This window comes from Pezoporus wallicus, unplaced genomic scaffold, assembly GCF_028554395.1.
Source record: "Pezoporus wallicus isolate ANWC-B61680 ecotype Strahan unplaced genomic scaffold, APGP_CSIRO_Pwel_v1 contig_13480, whole genome shotgun sequence".
NCBI lineage: Eukaryota > Metazoa > Chordata > Aves > Psittaciformes > Psittacidae > Pezoporus > Pezoporus wallicus.
The window spans coordinates 219,235-245,841 of NW_026641917.1; the positions used below are offsets into that span (position 1 = coordinate 219,235).

The 26,607-nt window shown below is 54.2% G+C and overlaps 3 protein-coding genes across 6 annotated transcripts in view; all 3 read left to right on the forward strand.

The window, feature by feature from the left end:
* The first annotated feature begins 2 nt into the window (after positions 1 to 2).
* HECTD3 (HECT domain E3 ubiquitin protein ligase 3) lies at positions 3 to 10,349 on the forward strand. The gene is made up of 21 exons (XM_057425854.1): positions 3 to 467; positions 558 to 718; positions 1,095 to 1,187; positions 1,464 to 1,599; positions 2,027 to 2,142; positions 2,408 to 2,521; positions 2,962 to 3,044; positions 3,406 to 3,571; positions 4,011 to 4,092; positions 5,026 to 5,208; positions 5,904 to 5,956; positions 6,273 to 6,337; positions 6,761 to 6,864; positions 7,199 to 7,318; positions 7,667 to 7,756; positions 8,119 to 8,325; positions 8,733 to 8,862; positions 9,298 to 9,372; positions 9,593 to 9,674; positions 9,796 to 9,867; positions 10,133 to 10,349. Exons 1-21 carry the CDS (start codon positions 141 to 143, stop codon positions 10,215 to 10,217), a joined length of 2,544 nt encoding a protein of 847 aa, XP_057281837.1. The 5' UTR covers positions 3 to 140; the 3' UTR covers positions 10,218 to 10,349.
* Positions 10,350 to 14,964: 4,615 nt separating this feature from the next.
* Positions 14,965 to 23,312, forward strand: LOC130608147 (E3 ubiquitin-protein ligase HECTD3-like). Its single transcript, XM_057425855.1, has 21 exons — positions 14,965 to 15,394; positions 15,497 to 15,657; positions 16,147 to 16,239; positions 16,656 to 16,792; positions 17,104 to 17,218; positions 17,431 to 17,544; positions 18,409 to 18,491; positions 18,707 to 18,872; positions 18,992 to 19,073; positions 19,930 to 20,112; positions 20,207 to 20,256; positions 20,376 to 20,440; positions 20,684 to 20,787; positions 21,027 to 21,146; positions 21,261 to 21,350; positions 21,466 to 21,672; positions 21,921 to 22,050; positions 22,418 to 22,492; positions 22,744 to 22,825; positions 22,897 to 22,968; positions 23,138 to 23,312. Exons 1-21 carry the CDS (start codon positions 15,062 to 15,064, stop codon positions 23,217 to 23,219), a joined length of 2,544 nt encoding a protein of 847 aa, XP_057281838.1. The 5' UTR covers positions 14,965 to 15,061; the 3' UTR covers positions 23,220 to 23,312.
* A 642-nt stretch (positions 23,313 to 23,954) lies between these two features.
* EIF2B3 (eukaryotic translation initiation factor 2B subunit gamma) overlaps positions 23,955 to 26,607 on the forward strand; it is a 104,933-nt gene continuing 102,280 nt past the window's right edge. For 3 of the 4 annotated variants that reach the window (XR_008974459.1, XR_008974458.1, XM_057425857.1), the window contains exon 1: positions 24,017 to 24,420. Coding sequence is in view for 2 of the 4 variants with exons in the window: in XM_057425857.1 (XP_057281840.1) it covers positions 24,273 to 24,420 (148 nt within the window). In the remaining 2 variants the exon portion in view is untranslated. Of the gene's footprint in view, positions 24,421 to 26,607 lie in introns of all 4 variants that reach the window. The other variant, XM_057425858.1, reaches the window with a different exon arrangement.

Consider the following 26,607-nt stretch of genomic DNA (forward strand, 5'->3'; position numbering starts at 1 on the left):
CCATCTTGCCCTACGTCCGCCCCGTTGGGCGCCGCCATCTTGCCTTGTCGGCGGGCGGGGTTTGCCGTAAACCCGCGAGTAGCGACCCCATCAGTGCGGGGTTCTGTCGCTGCGGCGCCGTGCACGGATCCCGGAGCGCGATGCGTGCGGGCGGGGAAGCGCCGCACCAGGTGCTGGGCCGGCTGCGGTTCCTGCTGCAGTGCAGCGAGTGCTTCCGCCGCGCCCGGGCGCTGCCCGCCGCGCTCTGCTACGTGCCGCGGGAGGTGCAGTACAAGATCTGCAAGGACCCCACCGCCACCGCCGCCGCCGCCGCCCGCAGCCTGCTCAGCGTCTGGGACAGCCCGGGCCCGGCGCGGGGCGGCAAGCGGGCGGCGCGGGCCACCATCGAGGTGCGGAAGGGCGGCTGCCTCCGCGCCACCGGCGAGGAGTACTGCAACAGCGCCGGGCTCTGGGTCAAGCTCAGCAAGGTAACGGCGGGGTCGGGGGAGGCACCCGCGGCCTGCGCTGCCTGCGGAGGGGCCCGTCCGCCCGCTGACGGGAGCCGCCCGTTCCCGCAGGAGCAGCTGGAGGAGTACCGGAGCGGCTGCGAGCTGGAGGAGGGCTGGGTGCTGGTGTGCAAGCACGCCGATGGCGGGGACCGGCTGGTGCCGGTGGAGTCCACGGAGCGGATCCAGCGGCAGCAGCAGCTCTTCGGGGTGGACTACAAGCCCGTCATCAGGTGCGGGGTCTGGGTCCCTTTGCACGGCAGAGCAGGAGGTTCTTTCCCTCCGTTCACCCAGGCCCAGCTGCAGGGTGTCTCGGTATACAGCCGTTCCTGCCGTGCATTGAGGAGCCCCGGTCCATTTGGCCACTTCTTCCATGGAAATGAGGCCATAGGGATGACAGATGTGGAGTTAACTGGGTTTGGCTCGGTAACTGCCATTTGGGTTGGAAGAAGTGGAGATGGTTGGAAAGGAAAGGGTGGTGGATGAGGTTGGAGTGAGTGATGAAGGATGGAGTGTGCTGGGGCTTTAAACTCAAGTCTTCCCCTTCCAGGTAGTTCACACTCTTTCCCCTGGGATTTTCTCACTCCCCTCTTCTCTGGGTTGTTTCAGATGGGAGCAGGTGGTGGATCTGACGTATTCCCTGCGCCTCGGAGCGAAGCCCAAGCCCATGGAGCAGGATGAGGCCGCAGTAGAGAAGCTTCGGTATGAGCTCTGTTCCAGCTTCTTCTGTGGTTGGGTACAAGGCAGTGTCTGTCCCTGGTTGCTCAGATAGCCATCTCCTGCAGACCTTGGCAGAGAGGAGGGAAGACAGGCAGTGGGGAATGGCTCTGTTTGGTGAAGTTTTGTCCTAGATAAGCATGTACAAACAGAAAACAGGGCTAGGCCATGGAAAGCAGAACATGGACCCGCCTTCACTGACCTGCTAGCCTGGCTGCCCCTGGTTCTCCTCCAGACCCATTAATCCCTTTTCCCTGGTAGGTTTGTGCCCCCAACATGGACTTATGAATGTGATGAAGACCTGGTGCATTTCCTGTATGATCACATTGGGAAGGAGGATGAGAACTTGGGCAGTGTCAAGCAGTATGTGGACAGCATCGATGTCTCATCCTACACGGTGAGTTTGAGGGACAAGGCTGTGTCAGCCCTGCTGTGCCACGGGGCTGGGGAGCAGGGGTGGTGCTTGATGTGCTGAGCTGGGCTGTGTTTGAGGATGTGGGAGAGAAGCCTGGGGAGCATCATACAGCATATTGTGTAATGTGGCCCCAGGAAGGGCTGTGGTTTCAGAAGCAAACGCTGATATTAGCTGCAAAGCTGATTTTAGGGAGGGTTTGATATTCTGTGCTGCATGTGTGACCCCAGAGCACCTTGGAGAGTCAGGCCAAGTGTCTTATGTGCTCTGTATTCCCTGTGTCTAGCCACAGCCCAGCAAAGGGAACAGGCCAGTTTGATGCCCTCTGCCTCCAAGATTCATAACAAAAGTAATAATTTAGAGGAAGTTAATCCTGCCCCCATGTGATCTTCCATTTGCTGCCCTCTTCCAGGAGGATTTCAATGTGTCATGCTTGACCGACAGCCATGCGGACACGTACTGGGAGAGTGATGGGTCCCAGGGCCAGCACTGGGTGCGGCTCAACATGAAGAAAGGCACCATTGTCAAGTGAGGCACCTCTCCCCTCCGCGCTGGCTCATGGCTGGGGCGAGCCCTGCAGCCCCCTCACCCTGCATGAGACCATCATGGCCCAAATTTGCCCTGCACTCCCTGCCTCTCAGTCCTTGCTCTGGCTCTGAGCTTGAGCAGAGTGCCTGGAGATCCCAGCACCAGCTGCTGTACTTGATGACAAGTGTGACCAGGCAATGAGGGAGAGCAGTGGTGGGTGTTCAGATGCAGCTGCCTTCTCCTCATTTCATGCTTCCCTTTGCAGGAAGCTCCTGCTGACAGTAGATACCACTGATGAGAACTTCATGCCCAAGCGGGTTGCTGTGTATGGAGGCGAGGGGGACAATCTGAAGAAACTGAATGATGTCGGCATTGATGAGTGAGTGGCTGGAAGTGGAGAGTATAGTGTGGCCCTTGCATGGTCTGGGAGATGCAGGACACCCTGACCCTAAGCAGTCATGCCAGCACCAGCCTGGCTTAAAAAACCCAGGCCTTTGGGACAGGCGTTTTCTGTATCTGAGCTGCGAGTTCACTCTACCTACAATAGCAGACAGCACAATCATCAGGGCTGTCTTGATCCAATTATGAGACCCATTGGGATCATGTCATCTGGACCTGGGGCAGGCGTTCAGCAGGTTCAGGCATTCAGCATGTTCAGGCATTCAGCATAGGCTGTGTTGTAGGCAACTGAATCCGTGTTTCTGCCACAGACTCCCATTTCAAAACATGCAAACCTTCTTCCCTTACAAGTGGCCTGTGTTTTTTGGCAGGATGGGTGAGGGAGCAGCCTTGCAGCCCTCATCTGTGCTGTGTTTGCAGGAGCTACATTGGGGATGTGTGCATCCTTGAGGACATGACAACACACCTGCCTGTCATTGAGATCCGGATTGTGGAGTGCAGAGGTAGGGCTGGGTGTTAATGGCCTCATCCATAATGTAATGTGTAAGATACTGTACATTAAGTTTGTTCCTGTGGCTTGTATTTGGCTCGGCGGGCTGTTTCAGATGAGATGCAGAAGAACCATGTGAAACTCCAGTGGGACCTGAAGGCTTGCAAGCTCTCAGCTTTCACCCTATCTTTCTCTGCCTTCAGTTCATTTTCCTTCTTTCTGTAAATGCCCCACTTCTTCACAGAGATATTTCAGACTCTCAGTGCTTAGCTCCAGAGCTGGTCACATTCGTGGTGCTTTTACTTACAGAACTCCATGCTGGAAGGCTTGCTTTCTCATTGTCTTAGTGTATCATCCATGGTCTTCCTTGGCAGATGATGGGATTGATGTTCGCCTCCGAGGCATCAAAATCAAATCCTCCCGACAGAGGGACTTGGGGCTCAGTGCTGACATGTTCCAGCTGCCCAATTTAGTGCGTTACCCTCGCCTAGAAGGGACAGACCCTGACCTGCTGTACCGACGGGCTGTGCTCATTCAAAGGTACTGGGGGGGGGCACTGGTGCTGTCTCCATCACAACCGCGGCTAGAAGCTGTAAAGCTGTGTGCCGCCCCATGGGATGGGCATCTTGGGCTCTGGATTAAATAGCAGAGCCATTTGGGAACAAAGTGGACTCTCTGGGATAACTCCCCTATGCTTTCAGAGGAATTCTGCAGCTCAAGTTCAGTGTCTTGTGTGTTCCAAATGCAGTATATCTGTGTGGTGTGTGGGGCAGGTGTGTGCAGAATCCCTTGAAAGGGGTACAAGATGCCTGCAGTGCCCAGAGAGTGGGAATTCAGTACTGAAGGCTCTGTGATAGAAAAGACTATGCTGGGTTGGGTTTGGGTCAGCTGTTACTTTTCAGCTCGTGGCTGGTCTGCAATAGGCTTGTGCATATCTCTGTCCCTCCTGTGTTGCAGTTTCTTCTTCTTTGGGATTTAGGTTCATCAAGCTCCTGGACAGTGTCCTGCATCACTTGGTGCCAGCCTGGGACCACACTGTTGGGACATTCAGCAAACTCAAGGTGAGTGATTTCCTCTGTGTCCTGTGGGAGCCTCAGTCTGGCAGGGTGGTTGTGCTTGGGCTGTGGGAAGAGAGGCAGTCAGTGCTTGTCGCCTTTAAAGCAGCTCCAGGGAGATGTGTGTCTGGGCTCAGTTCATTAAAGCTGTGAAAGGTGATATTGTTTAGAGGCTAGTTTCCTGCTAAAATGCTGATGTGGAAACATACAGCTATGGGCTAACAAGTAGAATCAAACAAGAGCACTTCACCCTCAAAAGGATTTTGAGCAGCCCAACAGCACTGGGCATGTGAGTTGGACACACATCCCCTCTGAGATCTCAGCCCAGGACACTCTGTTCCCGTACTTGCTGCCAGCAGCTTTGAGCTGGCTGTGTCCAAACAGCAAAGCTTTCACCAGTAAATTCTTTCTGGCTTTAATAAGCTTTTGATTTTCATCTTTCTCATAAGACTGGGTTCGTCCCTCCAGGCATCTGTTTTCCTTACATCCTCTCCCAGAATATATGCCAGACATTACTGGGATAGCCCCATTCTCTGTGTTTCCAGGCCTGATGTCAGAAAGGACTGTAATTCTTGTGCAGGCTCAACACAGGATCCAAAGCATTTGATGATTCTTGTTTGTTTAGGGGAGCTTGCTTTGGTTACAAATAGGATGAATAGTAAGACAGATGTTCTGGTGAGAATGAGGGTGAAGGAATGTTCAAGCAACACTGGAGTGTGAGCAACAGGTAATGACTGATGGAGAGAAGACTGAGCCTAGTATCTCCCTTAAGCCAGAAAGCAGAACCGTTCAGAGGCAGAAGTAGGGCAAATACTGTCAAGGAGAATGTGTGTGGAAGGCAGTGGCCCTGGGAAGGGGAGAGACCTGGCAGTGCAGTACCTTCAATAGGAAGTAGGTGACACTGAGCACTTCTGATGTTTTGGACATACCTGTTGGCAGCATATCAAGCAGTTCTTGCTGCTGTCCAAGAGGCGCACAGCTCTCATTACCCAGTGTCTGAAGGATTCAGAGACCAGCAAGCCTAACTTCATGCCACGACTCTATATTAACCGACGCCTGGCTATGGAGCACCGAGACAACCCTGCCCTGGACCCCAGCTGCAAGAACGCTGTCTTCACCCAGGTACCGTGCCTCCTGGGAGGGTCCCTGCTGCTCTGGGGAGAGTGGGGCATCCTAAAACTAAGGTGAGCCATGTAGAGATGGGTGAAAGGGGACAGTGTAGAGCTGGAGATACCTAGAGTCCTCGAGGCCTCTTCACGTGTTTCGTAGGGTCTACAATTACATGTGCTGATGATCCCATATCCAGGAATAACATCTAGGAGGGATTTGGGTCCTCTAACTTGAAATCTCTATCCTGGATGCTCTCTGTGGCATGTTGCTAATGCAGAGCATAACCATCTCCTTACACTGAAAGGGCAGCATGTAATTCTTGTGTGGCAACAATAATACAGCTGCATGCAGTTCTGTATCATGGTTTTACAGCAATGCTGATTTTTCTATTGTCATTCTGCCCCCATCTCCAAAAGATCTATTGCTCTGTGTGTGCATAAACAGCCTAGACGGCTGTGAGGCTTAATGTGTATTTGATGTACCTCTGAGACCAGAAAGCGCCATACAGTGCTTAGCACTGTAATTATTGTTCCATTTCCAATAATGAAGGGCTCCTAGACCATTTAGAGATCAGCTTTGGTTACTAGAGATCAGCTTTGGTTACTATTTAAAGGTTTGGGGCAAACCAGGTTTCTTGAATTTCCTGCCTTCAGCTGGCACCAGTTCCCCTGGAGAGGGGATACCAGCTTGATCTCTGCTTGTTGCAGGTGTATGAAGGCCTGAAACCCTCAGACAAGTTTGAAAAGCCTCTAGATTATAGGTAAGCATGGGGGAGGGAGGGGATCATGCAGTGCTGGGAGCAATGTCCAGCAGGCTGTTTGGGAAACCCGTGTGCCCCCTGTGCTCTGGAGAAGGTTTGCAAAGGCAGGAGCCAGCTCAGCCATGGGATCATGGCCTATTTCCCAGGGTGTCACCTCCCTACTGAAGATGCAGCTACCTCTGGAGATTGAGATCTTGTCCCGTCCTAAACTGAGACTGGTTCACTCTAGTCTCCTGCTGACCCTGCTGTGCCTGCTGCCTCCCCAGCATCTCCTTGGCTTTGAGCAGCTCCTCAGGCCATGCCTGGTTCTCCACAGGTGGCCATTGCGTTATGACCAGTGGTGGGAGTGCAAATTCATCGCAGAGGGCATCATTGACCAAGGTAAGGGCTGTGTGAGGCAAGGGCTCTTCTGGAGCAGAGGCAGAGGTTGATGGGGTGACTTGCTGTAGGAGCTCTCATTTGCTCCTAATGTTACTGCCCATTGAAGAGAGAGGGAAGGCAGGTTGCCTTGTCCTGCCACCCTGGCCATGTCCTGGATGAGGAGAGCTGCTTGCTGGAATGGGGACCAGACCTCCATTAGTCACTAACAGCAGCTTTGACAATGCTCCCTCTGGCTCTCCTCCACAGGCCAGGCAGGGATGTTACTTACCCTGTTTCCTCTGGTGCCATAAGGTTCTGACAGGAGCCTTCTGCTCAGCACGGGGGCAGATTGGACCAGAATTCCTCATCTTTGTTCCATAACTCTGAGGATCAGCAAAATGAGATGTTCACATCACTAAAAATGCCCATCTTTTGGGGTTGCAGGTGGCGGTTTTCGGGACAGTCTGGCAGACATGTCGGAGGAGCTGTGTCCCAGCTCGGCAGACACCCCTGTGCCTCTGCCCTTCTTTGTGCGCACATCCAACCAGGTGCTGTGAATTGGGGTATTTGATGCAGATCTTTTTGTGCCTGGCAATGCAGTCCTGTCCCTGTCCCCCTGCATGCCAGGGAGGTACCTACTTTAGCTGGTCTGAGGCTTTTCCGTGGGAAGGGTTGGGTAGACTGCTTTGTGACATCTCATTTTAGGATATGGTGACAGGGGCCTGGATACTTGTCTCTGACTAGGAATGTTGCCAAGAAAGATGGGGGAGTTTAGCCCGCTTCTGTTGTGACAAGTGCCCAGAGGCAACGCGGAAACTGAGTTTGTGGTGCTTCATGCTGTGCTGAGATCGTGACTTGGAGTTTTGCCTCTCCCTTCTGTAGGGTAACGGCACTGGAGAAGCCAGGGACATGTACGTCCCCAATCCCTCCTGTAAAGACTTCCCAAAGTATGAGTGGATCGGGCAGATCATGGGAGCAGCTCTGAGGGGCAAGGAGTTTCTGGTAAGCCTTCAGTCCCATCCCTGCATGGAGATTTGCTGCAAAGGGAATTGTTATTCCCCTTCTGCAGCCTGTCTGACAGGAGCATGGGAGAGCTCTGTGATCACACTGGGGAAAAAAGGTATTTGGCAGGATCTGGGGCCAAGAGGTTAAGAAAGCTCACAGCCTGAGTTTTGGGAGATGCTGCTGGGGGCTTGGGAGAAGTGTCTGATCTCTGCTCAGCTATGATGAGCTCTGCATGTGACAGGAGGATTAGGGAATCTCCTTTCTGTCTTCATTGTTGAGCCCTATCTCCATGTTTGGGAATGACTCCTTTCACACAGGCTCAGCAAAATCCCTGTTCTTCTTCAGGTCCTGGCTCTTCCTGGCTTCGTATGGAAACAACTAACAGGGGAGGAGGTCAGCTGGAGCAAAGACTTCCCTGCTGTGGACTCTGTGCTGGTGAGAGGGACTGGGGGCTGTGCCTATCATATTCCTTGTGGCACTCATCAAGGTGGTGCTTTGTGTCCCTGTCCTCATGTTGTACTTGCTTCCTCCTGTTGCGTGCCAAAGAAACATGCACAAAAAGGGCACTCCTGTCAGATGCATTTAATGAATCTGATAGCTAATATAGAGATGCTGACTACTGCTGCAAACATGCGATGTTCCAGGGCCTGCTATACAGCTCTAGGGCAGCATATCCCAAACTGTGCTCCTGTCAGGATCACTGTAGCCCTCGTCTGGGAAGGGAGGAGATGGGGACTCAGGCACACTACTGCCCACTGGTCATCTCTTTAACAAGCTCTCATCTGGGGCCTGGGCAGGTGAAACTCCTGGAAGTGATGGAAGTTATGGACAAAGACACCTTTGAGTTCAAATTTGGGAATGAGCTGACCTACACGACGGTGCTGAGTGATCAACGCATGGTGGAGCTGATCCCCAATGGCAGCAACACCGTGGTGCGCTATGAGGACCGCAAGGAGTTCATCCGCCTGGTGCAGAAGGCTCGACTGGAGGAGAGCAAGGAGCAGGTAACACTGTGCTATAGCATCAGGGGTCACTGAGTTCTGAGAGACACACACACAACCCCCTCTTCCGCTCCTCAAATCTGTTTTGAGTAAAAAGCATTGTAGCTAGTGACCCTGTGCTCATTAGTGCAGTCATAGGCAACTCTTTTTGTAGAGGTCCTGGAGTCCGTGCAGTTGTTGAGAAGCAAATGGGGTTGTAGCAGCACGGGAGACAGGGTTTTATTCCCAGTTCTGACAAAGGCTTCCTGAATAAACTGGGGTGTATCGCAGATCCTCTTCCCTTCTTCAGGTTCATTGGAGCATTTGCTGTGAGCAGTCTCATGGCTTGCATCCAGTCAAGTCCCTAGGCTCAACCATGAGCCAGGGAAATGGACAAGACATGGTGCTTACCTGCCCTGTCTCCTTTTCAGATCATGGCCATGCAGGCTGGGCTGCTGAAGGTGGTGCCCCAAGCTGTTCTTGACCTCCTCACCTGGCAGGAGCTGGAAAAAAAAGTCTGTGGAGACCCTGAAGTCACAGTTGATGCCCTGAAGAAGCTCAGTAAGTGAAAGGCTCTACTGAAAACTCCCTGAAAACAAGACTGTCTTTTCTCTGAGCTGGGACAAGCAGAGGTGTGGGAGGCTGATATTAGCTCTTATTACAAGTATGAATGTGGCCTTGTATACTTCTTGTCTTGAGCTGAGTGCTGATGAGGGCACTTGTCTCCATGCTGGGCCTCAGAGTCCAGGCTGGAGCATCCTTAGGCTGCCAGTATCTGAGCCTCTGTGGAGTTGAGATGTGGACCTGGATGCCCTTTGTGGGAGGAGCCTGACTGCATATGTCCCTCACACCTTGCGTCTACGTGTTCACACCCTGCAGGCACCTGGAATTTTCTTCCTGTGCTGGCATAAGACCCCTGGGTGAGCAGGGGGAGCTGCTCTGGCTTATCCAGGAGGAGCTTGGATCTGTAATAAACTTCTGTATCCTTTCTGCCAGCCCGGTTTGAGGACTTCGAGCCGTTGGACACCCGTGTTCAGTACTTCTGGGAAGCACTCAACAACTTCACCAATGGTGAGTAATTTGCTCTGTCCCCATATATCTTGTGCCATGACAGACCCTGCATGCTGGCTGGGAGCGAGGAGGACAAAGCCACCCTCATAGCAGCCTGGGGAACAGATGGGAGCCAGGGAGAACAAGCTTCTGGGCTGAAGGAACTGGGGATACTTGGAAGTGGCTGTACTCCATCCGCATCCCTCTAGGGTCTGCTGATGTCTTTGTTTTCCCTTCACAGAGGATCGGAGCCGCTTCCTCAGATTTGTTACTGGCAGAAGCCGCCTTCCAGCACGGATCTACATCTATCCAGACAAAATGGGGTGAGTCCATTCTTCTGTAGATTGCAAGGCTGACAGATCCCACACCAGAAGGATGTGTGGTCTGGCCTCCGCTGCATTGCTGGCCTGCTGGTTCTGACCAGCTTATCACCTTCTTCCCAAGCTCTGAGACGACAGATGCTTTGCCGGAGTCATCCACCTGCTCCAGCACTCTCTTCTTGCCCAACTATGCCACGTAAGTTTTGGTGCTTCCCTACATCCAGGGGACTGTGTCTCTGGGCTCCTTTCTTAACCTTGGTGCTGACCCATAGAGTCCCATCGCTTTGCCACATTTATATCCCTGTGCCTGTACCATCTAGCTGCTGTGATTTTTTTCTCTGTGAGTGGCTGGTAAAGGGTAGCCTCCATCTCAGAAAGCATCTTGCCTTCTCCACTGGCAAAGGACTAATGGCAACTCCTCCTTGTCTTTTCTTTCTTCCCCTTCCTCCTGCTATCCCTAGTGCCAAGGTATGTGAAGAGAAGTTGCGATATGCTGCCTATAACTGTGTGGCCATTGACACAGATATGAGTCCGTGGGAAGAGTGATGTTGCAGCCTGACTGAGCAACATGGACAATTGTTCAACAGAAATGAGCAGTGGGAAGAGCTCCCTTGTCACCCCAGGATGTGTATATATAATAAACATAAGGGCATGAAGCCTAGCTTCCAGCAGCAATAACCAGCACCTCTTTGAACATGGAGGTTTGGCTCTTCAGCAGAGTGGGAGCTAGCTTGGAGTATAAACGATTATAGTAATGAAAACCTGGCCCAGCCCTCATGCATCATGAACATCTGATAGGATTTTGTAATGAGTTTCTTCTCCACTTGTCCCCTTTGCTGCCCCACAACTCTTGCTCCTCCCAGGCTGCGCTCTGCTCCAAACAGAAGTGGGGTAGAGCCACAAAGCTGCATGGCGGGTTATAGCACAGGACAGAGAAGTGTGAGCTGTTGCTGAGACGACAGGGATGCTCAGAGATGCTCAGTGTGTCCTAGCCTGATGTCTTAACTGCATTCCGTTGCCTCATTCCTGCTGTCACCTGAGGTCAATGGAAATGAGGTCATTCATCTAGGTACACAAGAAGTGGGGCAGGCTGGTGGCAGATGCTGCAGGGGTGCCTCTGGCCACCAGGTGTCATGACGGACCTGTACAGCAGGACTGCAGCTGCTGTCAGGAAAGGGCTCCCACGATTTTACATCACACAAAATTACAGTTCTGTGATCACCCATGCTTCCCTGCACCCCTTGCATAGCAGTGACTGCAGGAAGTGGGAACTGCCTGCTTCCCTCCTGCTCCATAACCTTCAGTTCCACATCCAGCATGCTGGTGGCCTAGCAGCTGTTCTCCCAGGCTCTTTTGAGCCTTGGTTTCCCCTGAAAAGTCAGTGTTACAACTAATCTGTTCTAATTCTCATGGAGATGTGCAGGCAGGCCAAGCTGTCTCCCCATACAGCAGGGGCTAGTAGCAGGCATGGCAGTGCTGTGCTCTGCTTTCCTCTGCCATGGAGGTAGCTGAAGGCCTCAGGCGGACTGGGAAAGTCTTCACCTCAGGGAAGTGCAGAGACTCTGGGTACCAAGGGTTGGAGCTCCTTGGGCAGATGGACACACACTGAGCGAGGAGTGGGCAATGAGAGCTTTACAATTTCCAAGATCATTAGAAAAGTTCCTTGATCTTCCCAGCCCTGGGCAGGGCTAGTCACTGCCTAGCACTGTGAGCTACCAGATGTTGGTCCACTTTTTTACACCCAGCTCCATCTTCAGCCTGGGTGGTCTGTTGGACCACCACTAGTAAAAGCCACTGAGTCACTGGGGCTTCACTGGGGTGCAGCTGATGCTGTGAGTTAAGATTTATCCTGTGTTAACGCCTCGTGCCTTTTTCCTCCTCTGTTGAAGGAGTCTGTCATACAGAAATTGCTTCCAGTTGTAAACAAAGTCCTTCCCTTCACCAGTTTCCTTTTAAATTGTGTTATTCCTGGACCTGCTGAGGGGGTTTGTGCTAAAGGGATGTTAGGAGCAGCAGAGAGCATATGCTACCATCTCCTATATTGTGGTTAGTAGAAGGAGCATAGGGTGAGTGGGGAAGCTGTCCCTGGCAACAACTGCCTGCAGCAGAGCCTTCCACACTCAGCTGGGTGCATGTGAAGTCCCATCTGCTGGAGGAGGTGTTTTTTAAGTCCTAGAGTTATCTCAGAATTGAGCTTTGTGGCAGATTTCAGCATCTGGCATGAAGAGGAGCAGGGCTGGTGTGACACCTTGCCATGCTGGTTGGCTGAGTCACTTCCTAGGGTGTCTGTTTTAAATGGGCATGAGTGAGCTGGTAAAAGCTTGATCTGCTGGCTTGACCTTGCACAGGAGTGTTGGTGATGGAGTCTTCAGCATTGAGCTGGGATTTGAAATGAGCCATCCTAAATCCTTTCTGGCCACTGACATTTGGGTAGAATTGAGCTTGCTTTTTCCAGCCTTGCCCACTTACCTCTAAAGGGAGATCAGCAGGAGGTCACATTATTTACTGAGCAGAACTAGAAGTAACAAGAAAAGTTTACTCCTCTTTGGTGTTTTATTGTGCTGGGCAGGGGGTGGTCAGTTGATGAATGGCTCAGAGTGGGATGGTTAAAATGGCCCTAGTCTGCAGTGGAGGGTGAGCTGATGTCACCTATGGAAATGGGCTTGCTAAGAGCCTGCTGGGGCTGCTTGGGGTGACCATCTGTAGTGGAACAGGCACCTCTGACTGAGACATCTCCAATAGGTGACCAATGCTCCCCTGGCCTTGGTGGAAAGAACTGCAGCTGATAGGGAGCAGCAGGTAATTACGGAGATACCCAGAGCAGCTCAGCTTGCTTGAACAGCTCTGTTCCATCTTGTCCTCCATGTACACAGTCCCAGGCCACCATGACAAGGGAAGAGCAGGGTGATGCTGAGAGCAGAGCCTGGCTGAAGCAGTGGGATCCTTCCATAGGATCACCATGGCATCTCCAGCTTTGGAGGTGCTCAAGACTTGTCTTACAGCCCTGGGCAATCTCGTCTAACCTTCAGTCTCACCCTGTGGCTTCAGGACTCGGTTCTCTCTAACCTGAAGCACTTGATAACTGTGGAGTTACTTGCTCTAGCTTTTCCCACATGTCTCTACTCTTCCTCCTGTAAGGTCTTTTATCCCCTGACCTCTCACATCTTTGGGTTTATTTCCTGCCACTGAGAAAAGAGTGCTGCCTGAGGCCTGACTGGAGCTCTGGGGTGATGATTTAGCTGCTGACAGGGACTTCTAGCTAAAAAATACTTGCAGTAACAGGACTCTGGCCCTAGCAGGAAGGCTGCAGTTAGGAGCTCATCCAGGATGCTCTGGGTTTAACCCCTACAAACGTATCAAGAAAAACATTGTTTTACCAAAAATACCATTGTTTTACCATTTATTATGGGGATATATGTACGTGTTGGAGAATGGCAGCAACCATCAAGTGCATGGTCAAAGGGTCTGGACAAATGCAGCTGCTGAGCAAGGTCACCAAGATAACAAAATTCAACAGATCATGCTGCTGAGTGTGTGGTGCGAAGCTGAGCTGGGAAGGGGGAGCTTGTGACCTTCCTGGATCTCCTCTGTGCATTCCTCTGGCTCACCTGTGGTGTTTTAAAGGCAATCACAAACTGAATTTCTGCTGTGACACCCCAGGGATTTATGGAAAAGATCAGCCTGGCTCTGCTCTGGCCAGTCTCAGGGGCCTAAAGTGGGTGTTAGTTCAGTGCTGGGGCAAGTTCCTCCTCCTCTGATCTCTAAAGCTGCGGGTAGGAGCTGCCTCCTACCACTGCTGCACGTGGGCTGGGGTGAGGGAGTCCTCTTGGGCTCAAGGAACCAGCGGCTCCATGTCCCCACCTTGTCACCCAGTCTTAAGTCATTCAAGAACTATTTCCAAGGCAGTGTCATTGTAAAGAAGATGCTTGTGCCCCTGTGCTGCTGAGGAGACATCTGTCGGGCCAGAGCTGCAGCTTTACGTGGTGGGTAGGGACAAACAGGGGCAGGGACTGATGTTGTGACGACTCTGTGTAACCACTCACTCTCCTGACTTCAGCTTGCGGAATTGTCATAGAATAGCTGGAGGTGATTGATACCCCATGTGTAGTCTGGCTGCTCTTGTTATTCCACTAATACCCTGGAGTATGACAAGCTATGACTAGGTTGACAGGATCCATCTGTCCCTACCTCATGTAGGATCTAAAATAAAGTGAACTAACTACTGTGGGTCTTCCTCATGATTTGTCTGGTCTCATGTTGGTGGTTCTTCCTCTGTTGGGTTAAACAGCAGTGGAGACCAGAGTCAGGAGAAGCCCTGTGGTACCCTTTGCATTCAAAGCAGTGTCAGGAAGGTGGCTCAGACTATTGACTGTCTCAACCCTTTGGAGCAGCTCTGCAAGTTGTTTGATAGGGTGACATAGCCACAGTGAGGAACCAAGGCAGAAGTCTGCATTTCTCTCACACTGTGTGGTTCAGGGCACCAGGAGCAAGGCCCCAGCGATAAGGCACAGCCATGCCCGTCAAACGGATAATGCTGTAGGGTGACAGGTGTTGGGCCTCTCTGCACTGTGCCTTTGCAGGGATGGAGTTGGACTCTGACCTGCCGGGGAGCAGGGACCTTTGAGCTCTGCCAGCCTCCTTGCTTCCTGATCTCTAAGCGCAGCCTTTGTGCCCAGCCTGGAGCACTTCAGGTATCAGGGTGGAGCTGAGCTGTTCTCTGCCACCACCTCACTGTGGTATGGGACAGGCAGACATGACGTGGGGTGACACACTGCAAGCCTTTGGGGGTGGTTGGGTGCTGCTGGGTGTCATATCCTTGTTCCTGCTGCCACAAACTACTGCTGGCTGGGATAAAGCAGCTCCTGGGCTGGGAAGCCCATCATACCCCCCAGCCGGTGCAGACAGGAATATCTTCCCCCAAACAGCCAGGGGACAGCTCTCCCCATAGCAGGATGCCAGCCTCCCTCTTTTCCCTAGCCACACCGGGGATGTAGCCCTGTGCCATGACCTCACAGGAACCCCCTTTTAGGGGGTCTGCTTGTAGGGATGCAGGCAGTGACAGGGATGTTCGAGGCCAGAGCGGAGCAGGATCCTAAGCCACAGTGCAAAGAGATGCAGGAGACCTGGGTCAACTCCTGTTGTGGACACAGGGACCACCGGGATGGGCATAACACACAGAGGGGCGATGACAGCGGCTCCACACAGAACACACACAGAACACACACCCCACACCCCCCGGAAAGCGAGAGGGTCGAAGAAGGGCTGGGCTGGGCCGTGCCCGCGGCGGGGCGGCCCCGGAGGGAGGCGGGCGCGGCGGCACCGCCTGAGGCGAGCGGGCGCTGCCGGGGGCAAAGCGCCGGCTCGGCCCGGAGAGCGGATCCCGGGGCGCGATGCGTGCGGGCGGGGAAGCGCCGCACCAGGTGCTGGGCCGGCTGCGGTTCCTGCTGCAGTGCAGCGAGTGCTTCCGCCGCGCCCGGGCGCTGCCCGCCGCGCTCTGCTACGTGCCGCGGGAGGTGCAGTACAAGATCTGCAAGGACCCCACCGCCACCGCCGCCGCCGCCGCCGCCGCCCGCAGCCTGCTCAGCGTCTGGGACAGCCCGGGCCCGGCGCGGGGCGGCAAGCGGGCGGCGCGGGCCACCATCGAGGTGCGGAAGGGCGGCTGCCTCCGCGCCACCGGCGAGGAGTACTGCAACAGCGCCGGGCTCTGGGTCAAGCTCAGCAAGGTAACGGCGGGGTGCGGGACGAGCCCCGCGCCGTGCAGCCCGGAGCCCCCCGGGGCACACGTTGTCTCCCCGCGCTGGTCACAAGCCGGGCTGCGCTTTCAGGAGCAGCTGGAGGAGTACACGGGCAGCCGTGACCTGGCGGAGGGCTGGGTTCTGGCGCAGAGGTTCGGGGAAAGAGGAGATAAGTTGGTCCCGGTTGACTCCGTGGAGAAGATCCAGTGGCAGAAGCAAACGTTGGGGAATGACTATAAACCCGTGGTCAGGTACGGCCCCGGGCTGTGGGTGCTGGAGGTGCGTGTGGCTGGTACCTCTGGAAGATGTGCGGCTCATCCAGCCCGGCCTCCTTGTTCCCTCCTGTGCAGGCGGGACGCATCCCTGCCAACCAAAGGCGTCCCCTCATAGGCTAATCCTGTTTGCCTGCGGCAACACCTGCACAGGATAGAAAGTGATGCTGGGGGATTCTGAGGCAATTGGGTTTGGGCGGAGCAGTGATGCAGCGGTAACACAGTGATGGGAAAGCTCGTATTTGATTTTTGTGATGAAAGGCCGTGTGCAGGGCTGGATTCCCCACTTTTCTCCACCGTCTAAGTGCTGGGACACTCTTCATTGCTCCTATAGCTGTTCCTGCAGCCCCTGGCTGTCACCCCCCCTCCCTCACTGCTGCTGCCTCCATTCCAGCTTAAAGCTTGGGTATGCTGAGCACTGACCCATCTTTCTTTCCGTTGTGTGACTCCTCATGGGTGCTGCTCCAGCTGGGAACAAGTGGTGGACCTGACCTACTCCGTATGCCTGGGAGAGAAGCCCAAACTCTTAGAGCAGGATGAGGCTGCGGTGCAGAAGTTTCGGTATGAGTGCATCTCCTAGAGCGGTTCTGATACCTGAGGGGTCTGGCTGGGGCTGGACGTGCCTGTGGGGTCAGGACTGGCTTCAGGGTCAGGAGTGGAAAAGACGGGTGCCTTGCAATGCCTTTTTACATTGATACTGTTTGATGCCATTCAAGTAAACATGGCCTTTGCTCCATGGAGCATTGGAGCAACTGCATAGTGCTATTCCCACTGGGCTGGGGTGGCCATAAACACCCGGTGTGGTAGTAGTGAGATACAGCCATGTTATCTGCCTGTGCTGGGCACAGCTGCCCAGCGCCATCCTGTTGTGATGACCATGAGATGCTGTGGCCAATATGAGCTGGGGCACCTGCTGGTGAGCAGGTTTGGTTTGCATCCTGCTCTTCCCGTGCCATTAACACAGAGCCTTCTTGCAGGTCTGTGCCGCTAGGCTGGAGCTATGAGCATGACATGGAGTTGGGGCGCTTCCTGTACGATCACAGTGAGAAGGAGCTGCAACATGGGGACTGCATGATGGAGTACGTCAGCAACATCGAGGTCTCCTCGCAGGTGGTGCGTAGTGAGGCTCCTCTGTAGCCTGAAATCAGTGTCAGATACATGAGCATTGTCGCAGCTACAGGGAGGACCAGCCCTGAAAGGGGCAGGGAATGGTGATGGGCTCTAGTGAAGCTGATGGGAGTTGGGCATCTGCAGGAAAACCCCATTGTATCTCTAGGGTCTGTGGCCATGCTCAGCTTGCTCTGAGCAGGAGTCACCGTCTACCCGCAGCCTAACAAACTGAGGAGCTGTCCTCTGATGCATCCAGGGGTGGCCATGGCGTGCCCAAGGATGCTCAGCTCTCTGCTGCGCTCGCTGCACTCTTGCAGGACTGCGGAGCAGCCATCCTGATGAACAACCCGACACAGAGCTTCTGGGAGAGCAACGGGCCCCCGGGGCAGCACTGGGTGCGGCTCAGCATGAAGACAGGCAGCATTGTCAAGTGAGCCCTCGGGGTGTCCCCTCCCTGCCAGCAGCTGTCCCAGGGAAGGGCAGGGTGCCAGGCAAAGCACCATCTTCCTCCTGAGTGCAGCTTCCCCCAGCCTCGGGGTTGAGATGTACCCCAGGAGGACAAAGCCTTGCCTCCAGCCTCATCTCCAGGGGCATCTCTGTGGAGGGGAGGACAACACTGACCCTTGCTCTTCTCATCCCCAGGAAGCTGTGGCTGGTGCTGGATGGGAGAGAGAACTCGTACATACCCAGGCGGGTGGCTGTGTATGGAGGGCCACCGAACAGGCTGCAGCACATAAGAACTGTCCTAATTAATGAGTGAGTTAAGACTGAGTTAAGAGCAGCCTGGGTCCAGCTTATGCCAAACTCCAGAGCTGTCTCTGCACCCTGAGCAGACGCTAAGGAAAGGGGCTGGTGCTGAGTGACCTGCTGGTGATGGTGGCTCTTTGCGGCTTTGGGCTCTCTGGCTGCAAGGCTACATCTGTCCCCACAAGCATGGTGGCCCCTGCCTACATGTGCCAGCTTCATCTCCTTTCCTGGTCCTCATCCGTGCAACTGGGTTGCAGTGTGCTTCCTCCTCCCTGGTGACTTTAGGAATCTTTCTGCCTCCTCCTCCTTATCTCTGTGGACATGGGCTGCTGCCATCACCTTTCTGAGCATCCCTGCTGTGTTGTAGCTGAGAAGCCCTGGGGTGCTTCACCTCTTCCTCTTCACAGTGTTTTTTCCCCACATGCCCCTAGTTCTTTGATAGGACCTTGCCAAAGACTTTGGAAACACAAGCAAATCACTTACCAGATTGCTCATCTTCCCAAATCCCTGTTTCCTTCAAAACACAATCACCCTTGCATGACCAGCTCTGCCTGCAGGATGGTTGTGCCCTTGCAAGATGCACCCAGGACCCCGTGGGAACAGTGATGCCCTCTCAGACATCTCATATATCTGTTCTGCTTTGAATTTATGCTCTTGTCTGGCTCTTTGGGTGCTGCTTCCACCTTCTTCAGGATATCTCTGTGCCTCTGACAGCCTCTTCTCTCTGCTGAGTTCCTTTCTGCCACAGTGAGGTGAGGGGTCTTCTGCTCTGGGTAGCAGTGCATCCTTGGCTGGGGAGCCGGAGTGGCCCGTGCCTTGTTGGCCACCTCCTGCACACTGTGGCTCTGCCACCTCTCCTCATGCTGTGTGCAGGAACAGCTTCCAGTGTGTCTGCATCCTCCGCAACATGAAGTTCCACCTGCCGGTGCTGGAGATCCGCTTCCTGGAATGCCGGGGTGAGCCTGTGCTGCTGGACTGGGGCTGCCAGCCCAGCCTGGCCCTAAACTTGCAGCCATCCCAGTACCTGAGGTTCTTCCTTCCACACTGGCTGCTTTTGGGGGTCCATTGGAGGAAAAGCTGGGGAATGAGCTTCATTTGGGATGCTGCAGGTGCTGGGTGCTCCTTGCCCCCAGCTGCAGCATCTCCGCCATGCACTGTCCTTTCTTGGCAGACCAAGGGTACAATGTCCGCCTGCGAGGGATTAAGATGAAGTCCTTCTGGGAGTGGGACCTGATTCTGAGCTCTGACATGTTCCAGCCAGCCCGGCTGGTGCGTTATCCTCTCCTGGAAGGGGTGGACACCAGTGTGCTGTACCGGCGGGCAGTGCTCATTCAGAGGTACCATCCCCAGGAGAGTGAGCCTGTGCCCTGAGATGAGCTGTGCCCTGGCCTCTAGCAGGGCTCCCCACACGTGCCAAGCCCCTCACATCCTCACACTGCTCCTCTCTGGTCTCCAGGTTTGTCCAGATCCTGGACAGTGTCCTGCGTTACCTGATCCCCCGCTCCGAGGACAGCATTGGCACCTTCAATGCACTCAGGGTGAGTGTTTGCTGGACTCCCCTGGGATGGGACCAGTAGGAGCATCTTGTCATGGACTCGGCTGGTTTTATTGGAGGCTGTGGCATAGCCCCATTGATCTGATGGGGACAGACCTGCCCAGGGCTCATGCTGGGAGCTGCCACATTGGGCACTGCCAGTGAGATGGAGAAGCTGGGCATTCCCTATTACACTAGAAACTGTGCTTGTGGAGAGGGAAAGCAGGCACACCATGGCAGGATCGAGCTTCTAACTGTCCTGGATTCAGCTGTAGCAGTCATTTTCCTCCTTCTTAGTCGCTAGTGCAGTGCTGTGTTTTTGACTTTCGGCCTGGGAACAGTGCTGATAACACCGATGTTTTTAGTTGCTGCTAAGTAATGTTTACTCTGATCAAGGAGTTTTCAGTCTCATGCTCTGCCAGGGAGGAAGGGCATGGGAAGAAGGCAGGAAGCAGAGACAGGATACCTGACCCAAACTAGCCAAAGGGGTATTCCATACCACAGCACGTCATGCCCAGTATAGAAATTGGGTATTGGTTGGCAGGTGGTGAGCAGTTGTACTGTGCATCGCTTGTGTTTATTGTTTCTTTTCCTTTGCCCCTTTTAGTTTTGTATTCTCTCCCCTTCTTATTCCCCTTATCATCATTGCTATTATAGGTGGCAGCAGCAGTGGTTTGTGTTATACCTTAGTTACTGGGCTGTTCTTATCTCACCCCGTGGGAGTTAGAATCTTTTGATTCTCCTCCCCATCCCTGCAGGAGCAGGGGGGAAGGAAAGGACAGAGTGAGCAGCTGCATGGTTCTGAGTTACCGGCTGGGCTTAAACCACAACAGTAACCATCTCAGCTTGTCCCTTGGTAGGACATGAAGCCATTCCTGCTGCTGTCCAAGCAGAGCACAGACCTCATTGCCCACTGCCTGCAATCCTCAGAGAGCAACCCCCCTGCGATCCTGCCAAAGCTGCGCATCAACAGGCTGCTGGCCCGGGAGCACCGTGCCAACCCCATGCTGGACCCCAGCTACAGGCACACCGTGTTCACCCAGGTACGGCAACACCATGCCCTGTGTGGGTACCTTCCAGCTCAGCATCACTTGTCCCTGCTGCATCTTATCCCTTTTCCTCCCTGCTCCTCTCCAGCTGTACGAAGGCCTCAGATCTTCCAAGCACAATCAGCCCCTGGACTACAGGTCGGTCTTCAGCATCACAGTTTTGGGGTGTCATCTCCCCCGAGCAAGATGCAGGGAATGCCATGCGCTTCTTGCTTTCTCGGAGGAGGGATGTGCATGAGGCTGTTGCTTCCCCACAGATGGCCCAGAAACTACACCCAGTGGTGGGAGTGCGATTTCATCACTGAGGGCATCGTTGACAATGGTGAGAGCTCTCCCCTGCTGCTTCATAGCTCTCCCCAGGGCTTTTTCATGTCGGGGTGCAGCTCAGTGGGTTGCCCACTCATGTGGGGTGTCCCCACTGTCCAGGCTTCTCTGTGGGAGGCAGCCATTCTCTGCCCACATGTGGTGGTCCCTGCATCTCTCGTACCCCACCAGTATTGCATCCTTGGGACCAGCATCTGTCTGTGCTGTGTCAGGCACTGACTATCCTCTGCCCCCACTGCAGGTGGTGGTTTTCGGGACACCCTGTCAGACATGTCGGAAGAGCTGTGCCCCAGCTCGGACAATGTCCCTGTGCCCCTGCCCTTCTTCGTCCGCACCTCCAACCAGGTTTGGTACCCCATTGTCCGCCTGTTCCAGCCCTGGGCGTACAGACAGCAGAGCCTGGGGGCTTTTGGATGTTAGCTCTATCTTAATGCTTACAGGGCTATTGGCTTGGGGAGGTTTGCTTGTACCTGTGTGGTGGACAGGAGAGGCAGGCAGAGGGGTGATGGAGAGGGAGGCTGCAGGAGGGACCATGCTGGGCTGGTCACATCTGTGTCCACAGGTCCTAAGCTTCTCTCCTGCAGGGTAACAGCAGCAGTGACACCAGGGACATGTACGTCCCCAATCCCTCCTGCAAGGACTTTCCCAAGTATGTGTGGATTGGGCAGTTGATAGGAGCAGCCCTGAGGAGCAGAGAGTTCCTGGTGAGCACATCAGGTTTCCCCTGGCCAAAAAGGGGTTGCGGTGGGTGCTGCGGTGTCACCCCTCAGGTGATGGAGGGGCACATGGAGGATGCATGTCTTCGCTTCCTCTGGCAGATGCTGGCTCTGCCGGCGCTTGTGTGGAAGCAGTTGGCAGGGGAAGAGGTCGTCTGGAGCAAAGACTTTGCTGCTGTGGATGCGGAGCTGGTGAGCAGGGCTGGGGTCTGGCAGGGCAGTGCTGTGCGCTGCTGTGGCTGCTCCGGCTCCACCGTGATCGCTGCTTCGGCTCTGTCGTGATGGCTTTCGCCCTTTGGGGTTGCAGGTGAAGCTGCTGGAGATGATGGAGGGGATGGACAGGGAAGCCTTCGAGTTCATGTTTGGCAGAGAGCTGACCTACACGGTTGTGCGGAGTGACCAGCATGTGGTGGAGCTGATCCCCAATGGCAGCAACACTATGGTGTGCTACGAGGACCGCAAGGAGTTCATCCGCCTGGTGCAGAAGGCTCGACTGGAGGAGAGCAAGGAGCAGGTAACGCTGTGCCCCAGGGCCAGTGTGGCTCCAAGGGGACCCTGCTTCTGGTACCTGTGGGGTTGGTGGCTGTGAAAATGTGTCTCCAAAACCAGCCCCAGCTGGGTGGTTCCTCCATGCATCCCATGCTCAGGATGCCCTGGGTATCCCCTCTGGGATCCTGCGCTCCCTGATGTTGGTGCCCTTGGTGGCTGCCCTGGGCTCAGACTTATTGTAGTGACATGGGGCTCTTCCTGTGTCCCCCCAAGATAGCAGCCATGCGTGCCGGGCTGCTCTGTGTGGTGCCACAGCCTGTGCTGGACCTGCTCACCTGGCAGCTGATGGAGAAGAAGGTCTGCGGGGACCCCAAGATCACTGTGTCTGACCTGCGGAGGTTCGGTAAGTGCTTGTCCTGCGCACTCATCCTGCCCCATGCTGAGTCCCTAGCCAGGGGGAACCTGGGAGAGGATGAACCAGAGGGACCCTGGGTAGGGATGCAAACCCCACCAGTCCCCACTCTGCTCCATCTGATCCTCAGCTGCTATGGGCAGAGGCGAGTGGTCACCCTGCAAACCGGGACCCCTGTTTCTCCACCCTTCCTTACGCAGGGTGCCAGCCCTGCTCAGGGGTGCTGACTGCTCACCAAGAGGGTCTCTTCCTCTCCTGCCTCTGCTCTGGGCTCTCACAGAAGGGCAGGATGGACATGTCCCATTCATTTGCTTTGCTGGCAGTGTTTAATGGAGCTGTTGCACATTCTTTGTCGCAGTCACATTTGAGGACTTTGAGCCCAATGACACCCGTATGCAGAACTTCTGGGAGGCACTCAGCAACTTCACCAGTGGTGAGCAGCCCCAATTCTTTCCCCACTCTTCCTGTGCAGCAGGGTGGGCATGGAGACAGGGTACCCACTGCCCTACGCCACAGGGATGCTCAGCAGATACTTCCCTGGGACTCAGCTGGGGTCATTCCGCCTGGCCCCTCCTGGGATGCTGAGAGCATCCCTTGGCTTTGCCCATGCTCCTGGGATGATTGTGCAATGGCAATGACTGGGACACTCCTGTCCCTGTTCCTGAAGCCTGTCCTTCCCCCCAGAGGATCTCAGCCGCTTCCTCAAGTTTGTCAGTGGCCGGAGCCGCCTCCCAGTTCAGATCACTGTCTACCCGGATAGGTCAAAGTGAGTCCATCCTGCCCAGGCTGGGGTCCCTGTGCCGTGCTGGGGTCTGACCCTCTCTCCTTTCTCCCAAGCTTGAACACAGTGGACGTGATGCCACATGCCTCCACGTGCTCCTGCACCTTCTTCTTGCCCAGCTATTCCTCGTGAGTCTTGCTGGGGACAGGGATGCTCCCCCTTTCCTGGGGCTGGCACTGGGGTCCCATTCCAGGCTCTCCATGTCCTGTCCTGGGGGATGTCTCGGTAACATGGGGAGAGAAGCATGAGGGTCCTGGTGCCTTGTCATGGCCATGACCCCATGTCCCAACCCACCAGGGCCAAGACATGTGAGGAGATGCTGCGGTATGCCGTATACAACTGTGTGTCCATCGACACCGACAGGAACTGGGATGAATGAAGCCCCCCGGACATCCCATGCCATGGGACCCACATGCTCCAGGGACACTGGCATCAATAAAGCCGCAGGGCCGGATCCTGCTGCCCTGCCCCAGGACGTGTTTGTGTCCGTGCCTCTCGAGGGCTGGGACTGGAGTGCACATGGCCAGTGCTACAACTGGGGGTTCAACACAGCACTGTCTGCTGGGTGCTGTGCTAGCATGAGGTGAAGGTGGAGACTACGGAGAGAGCTGTCCCCTCCCCAGACATGATGTGTGTGGGGAGTGTGGCTGCAAGCTGCCCCCCAATGCACCCTGCAATCTGCCCCCCATGAACCCTGCAAACTGTGCCCCAATGAATCCTGCAAACTGCACCCCAATGAATCCTGCAAACTGCCCCCTCATGAATCCTGCAAACTGCACCCCAATGAACCCTGCAAACTGCACCCCAATGCACCCTCAAACTGCCCCCCCATGAACCCTGCAAACTGCCCCCCCCAATGCACCCTACAAAGTGTCCCCCCCATGAACCCTGCAAACTGCCTCCCTCCCAATGCACCCTACAAAGTGCCCCCCCCATGAACCCTGTAAACTGCTCTCCCCTCTCCCTGCCTGCAGGCTTACCCCTGGCCGCCTGGCGGCGCTGTGCCGCCAAGCCCCTCCTGCTGCCGGGCCGTGATCCATGACTCGGCGCTCCGCAGCCCAGGATCCGTCCCTCGGTGCCCCTCTCCCTGCCCTGGCCGGGAGGAGCCGATTGCGGCTGATCGAGACTATCGGCTCTCTATCGACGCACTCGGCTCTCCGCGCGCATGTGCAGTGTGCGCCGGCGCCGCCATTGCTGTGCTGTCAGTGAGGCGCTGCGAGCCGGCGGCCGCCCGAGCTGAGGTAACGGCGGGGCTGGGGGTCCCGGTGCCTCCGTACGGGCTCCGGGGGGCGTGGGGACCGGGGAGCCGGCGCACGGCTCCGGGGAGTGCTGCCGGGTAGAGCTGGGCCGGGTCGAACCGAGCAGGTCGACCCTGTCCCGGCCCGGTTCTGCCAGGTTAAGCGGGGCCCTGCCCCTGTGCTCCCTCCGCAGCATGGAGTTCCAGGCCGTGGTGATGGCGGCGGGAGGCGGTTCCCGTATGACAGACCTGACCTCCAGCATCCCCAAGCCGCTGCTCCCCGTGGGCAACCGACCCCTGCTCTGGTACCCGCTGAACCTCCTGGAGCGGGCTGGCTTCGAAGGTGAGGCGCGGCGGTGTCTTGGTGTGGGAGTGGAGGCTGTATTGCTTACCCTGCTCTCCTGAGGCTGCCCGTGGTCACCTCTGTGTCGCTTCCCCTCTTTCCCATGTGTTGTCGCAGGTGCCCTGTTGATGGTGGCAGGTGCTGTAGCAGGTCTCTGCATTGGGGTTGTGCTGTTGGCCCATGTCACATCCCTTCCTTCACGCTAGGTTGTGTGTGCCAGCGCCCCCTCCCCTCACCAAGGCTGTTGTTAACCGGGAGTCTCTCACTTGTTTCTTTCTCTGAATCGTCAATAGAAGTAGTGTGAGAAGTGAGTCAGCTCTCCTGGGATGTCTCTTGGTTTGTTGCTTCAGTCTGGCCTGAAGTTCAGGGTTACTTGCTCTGTCTGAGGCATTTAGTCCATGTTGCAGGGTGGAGCCAGGCGCTGGGTTCTGGACAGAACAGGACAGTGGAAGTGGCAGAGTTGTCATGCTCACCTGTGGGCCTTGTTTTACGGGAAGGCTGAAACAGTATTTAGTACATTCTGAAGTTCTTTACTGTTTTCTGGGGTTAGGTTTTTGTTTACCTTTTGAGTAGTGATCCTCTGTTTCTTATAAAACTTTTTCCTAACACCTTCCATGTTTCTGTGTTTTCACATTTATATTTGTCTTTTGCCTTTCTGCTTCTCTGGGTTTGCTTCTCCTGAGCGATTATTCTGTGCTCCACACTGAGACTGTGGCTTTCTTCATGACTGCTTCTTTTTTAATGTGAACATGTAAAGATCAGCTCATGATTATCCCTGTTAGCCTCTTACTACTTCAGTGTGCAGAACAGAAGAGCGAGCAAACTTAAGACTGTCTTTATTTTGTTTCATTAAGAAATCCTTAATGAAACAAAATCCTTTTACTAAGAAATTCATTAAGAATTATTTTTCACCTGTATTTTGAAATCTGCCTTTTGAATGTCCCCTTTCTTTGACTGGTTTTTTTTGTTTGTTTGTTTTTTTTGCTAGGATCATGCTTTTATCCAGTGATATGAATATATGGGTAGATAAAAGCTTCTCTGTAACCATATTGTGCTTTGTGTGGCTCTTTATCAGAAATAACCATTTCCACTTGATGCTCTTAACCACTAGTAGGTGGTGTTACAGCCATTTCTCACGCATGGCTTTTCAGCTTAACCATCACCTAGGAAAATTTGGGGATTTATACATGAATATATGAATATATATGAATATATGGAGCTTCAGTAAGCAAGTTGCCACCTTCTTGTTCCTCTCCTGCCTCTGTCCCCTGACTAAGCTGTGTGTTTCTGTGTTAATAATCCACTGGCAAGAATTGTCTCCCTGGATCATGATTTTCATTAAGTATGACACGGGGCTTTAGTTCCTCATACTTGCTTATGTTAGTAAGTAGGTGTTCCAGAGGCTGATTCACTGCGTCCCTTTTGTCCTAATTGTAAGCGCTGCATCTCTCCTAATATTTAGGAGACTTTGTCCAGCTCACTGGATTTATTCTCAACCGTGGGGACTTATAACTTCCACCTGAGACCAGTTCTTTCTCCATCAGCTACTACTTTTCCTAATTCAAGGTGTGCTTTCAATCCCTTTCTCTAGGTTCTTCAGCCCTGTTTTGAATCTAAGTTGGCATCCAGTATGGAGTGGGAGAGGAACCCTCCCGTATCTCTGGTACCAAACAGCCACACAATTCCTGATGTTTACAGTTTCATCCTCTTTTCTATTAACAGATTCAGGATGAGTTCAGAATAAATTGGTACAGATTTATTCTTAGTGTGTTTTCGTCTCGCCACAGGAGCTTCTTAGGCTGAGGGCTGGATTGTTTCCCCTAGTTCTCTGTTAAAATTCCATGTAGAATACTGTGGTACAGTGTGGATTTGTTTTTGGGGTGTGGGGTTTGTTAATCTGAGGATTTGATTGTTGCTTTTCCTTGCAGTTCTTGAGGCCAGGGAAAGAGGTTTCTTGCTGTTTTGTTTTCTGTCTTTACTTTGCAAAGCTTCTGTTCTCACATCCTTCACTTTGGAAGATACACTTTCATGCCACTGTTAGCATCATTGAAATATGCATTCACCTTTTTTCTTTTGTAGATGGAATGAGTTGCTCACATATTACTCTACTTCTTGCCAAGATGGTGCAAAGAAATAGTTTAACCATTGTATTGCATTACTGTGGTTGGTGGTGGGGTCTGCAGAGGA

Bases quoted from the DNA above. Each gene is read 5' to 3' on its own strand.
- HECTD3 (XM_057425854.1), top strand. From the start codon at position 141: ATGCGTGCGGGCGGGGAAGCGCCGCACCAGGTGCTGGGCCGGCTGCGG. The intron at 4,093-5,025 runs GTGAGTGATTTC...ACCTGTTGGCAG, and splicing joins GGACATTCAGCAAACTCAAG to CATATCAAGCAGTTCTTGCT. The intron at 5,957-6,272 runs GTAAGCATGGGG...GGTTCTCCACAG, and splicing joins GAAAAGCCTCTAGATTATAG to GTGGCCATTGCGTTATGACC.
- LOC130608147 (XM_057425855.1), top strand. From the start codon at position 15,062: ATGCGTGCGGGCGGGGAAGCGCCGCACCAGGTGCTGGGCCGGCTGCGG. The intron at 20,441-20,683 runs GTGAGAGCTCTC...CCCCCACTGCAG, and splicing joins TGAGGGCATCGTTGACAATG to GTGGTGGTTTTCGGGACACC. The intron at 21,673-21,920 runs GTAACGCTGTGC...TGTCCCCCCAAG, and splicing joins TGGAGGAGAGCAAGGAGCAG to ATAGCAGCCATGCGTGCCGG.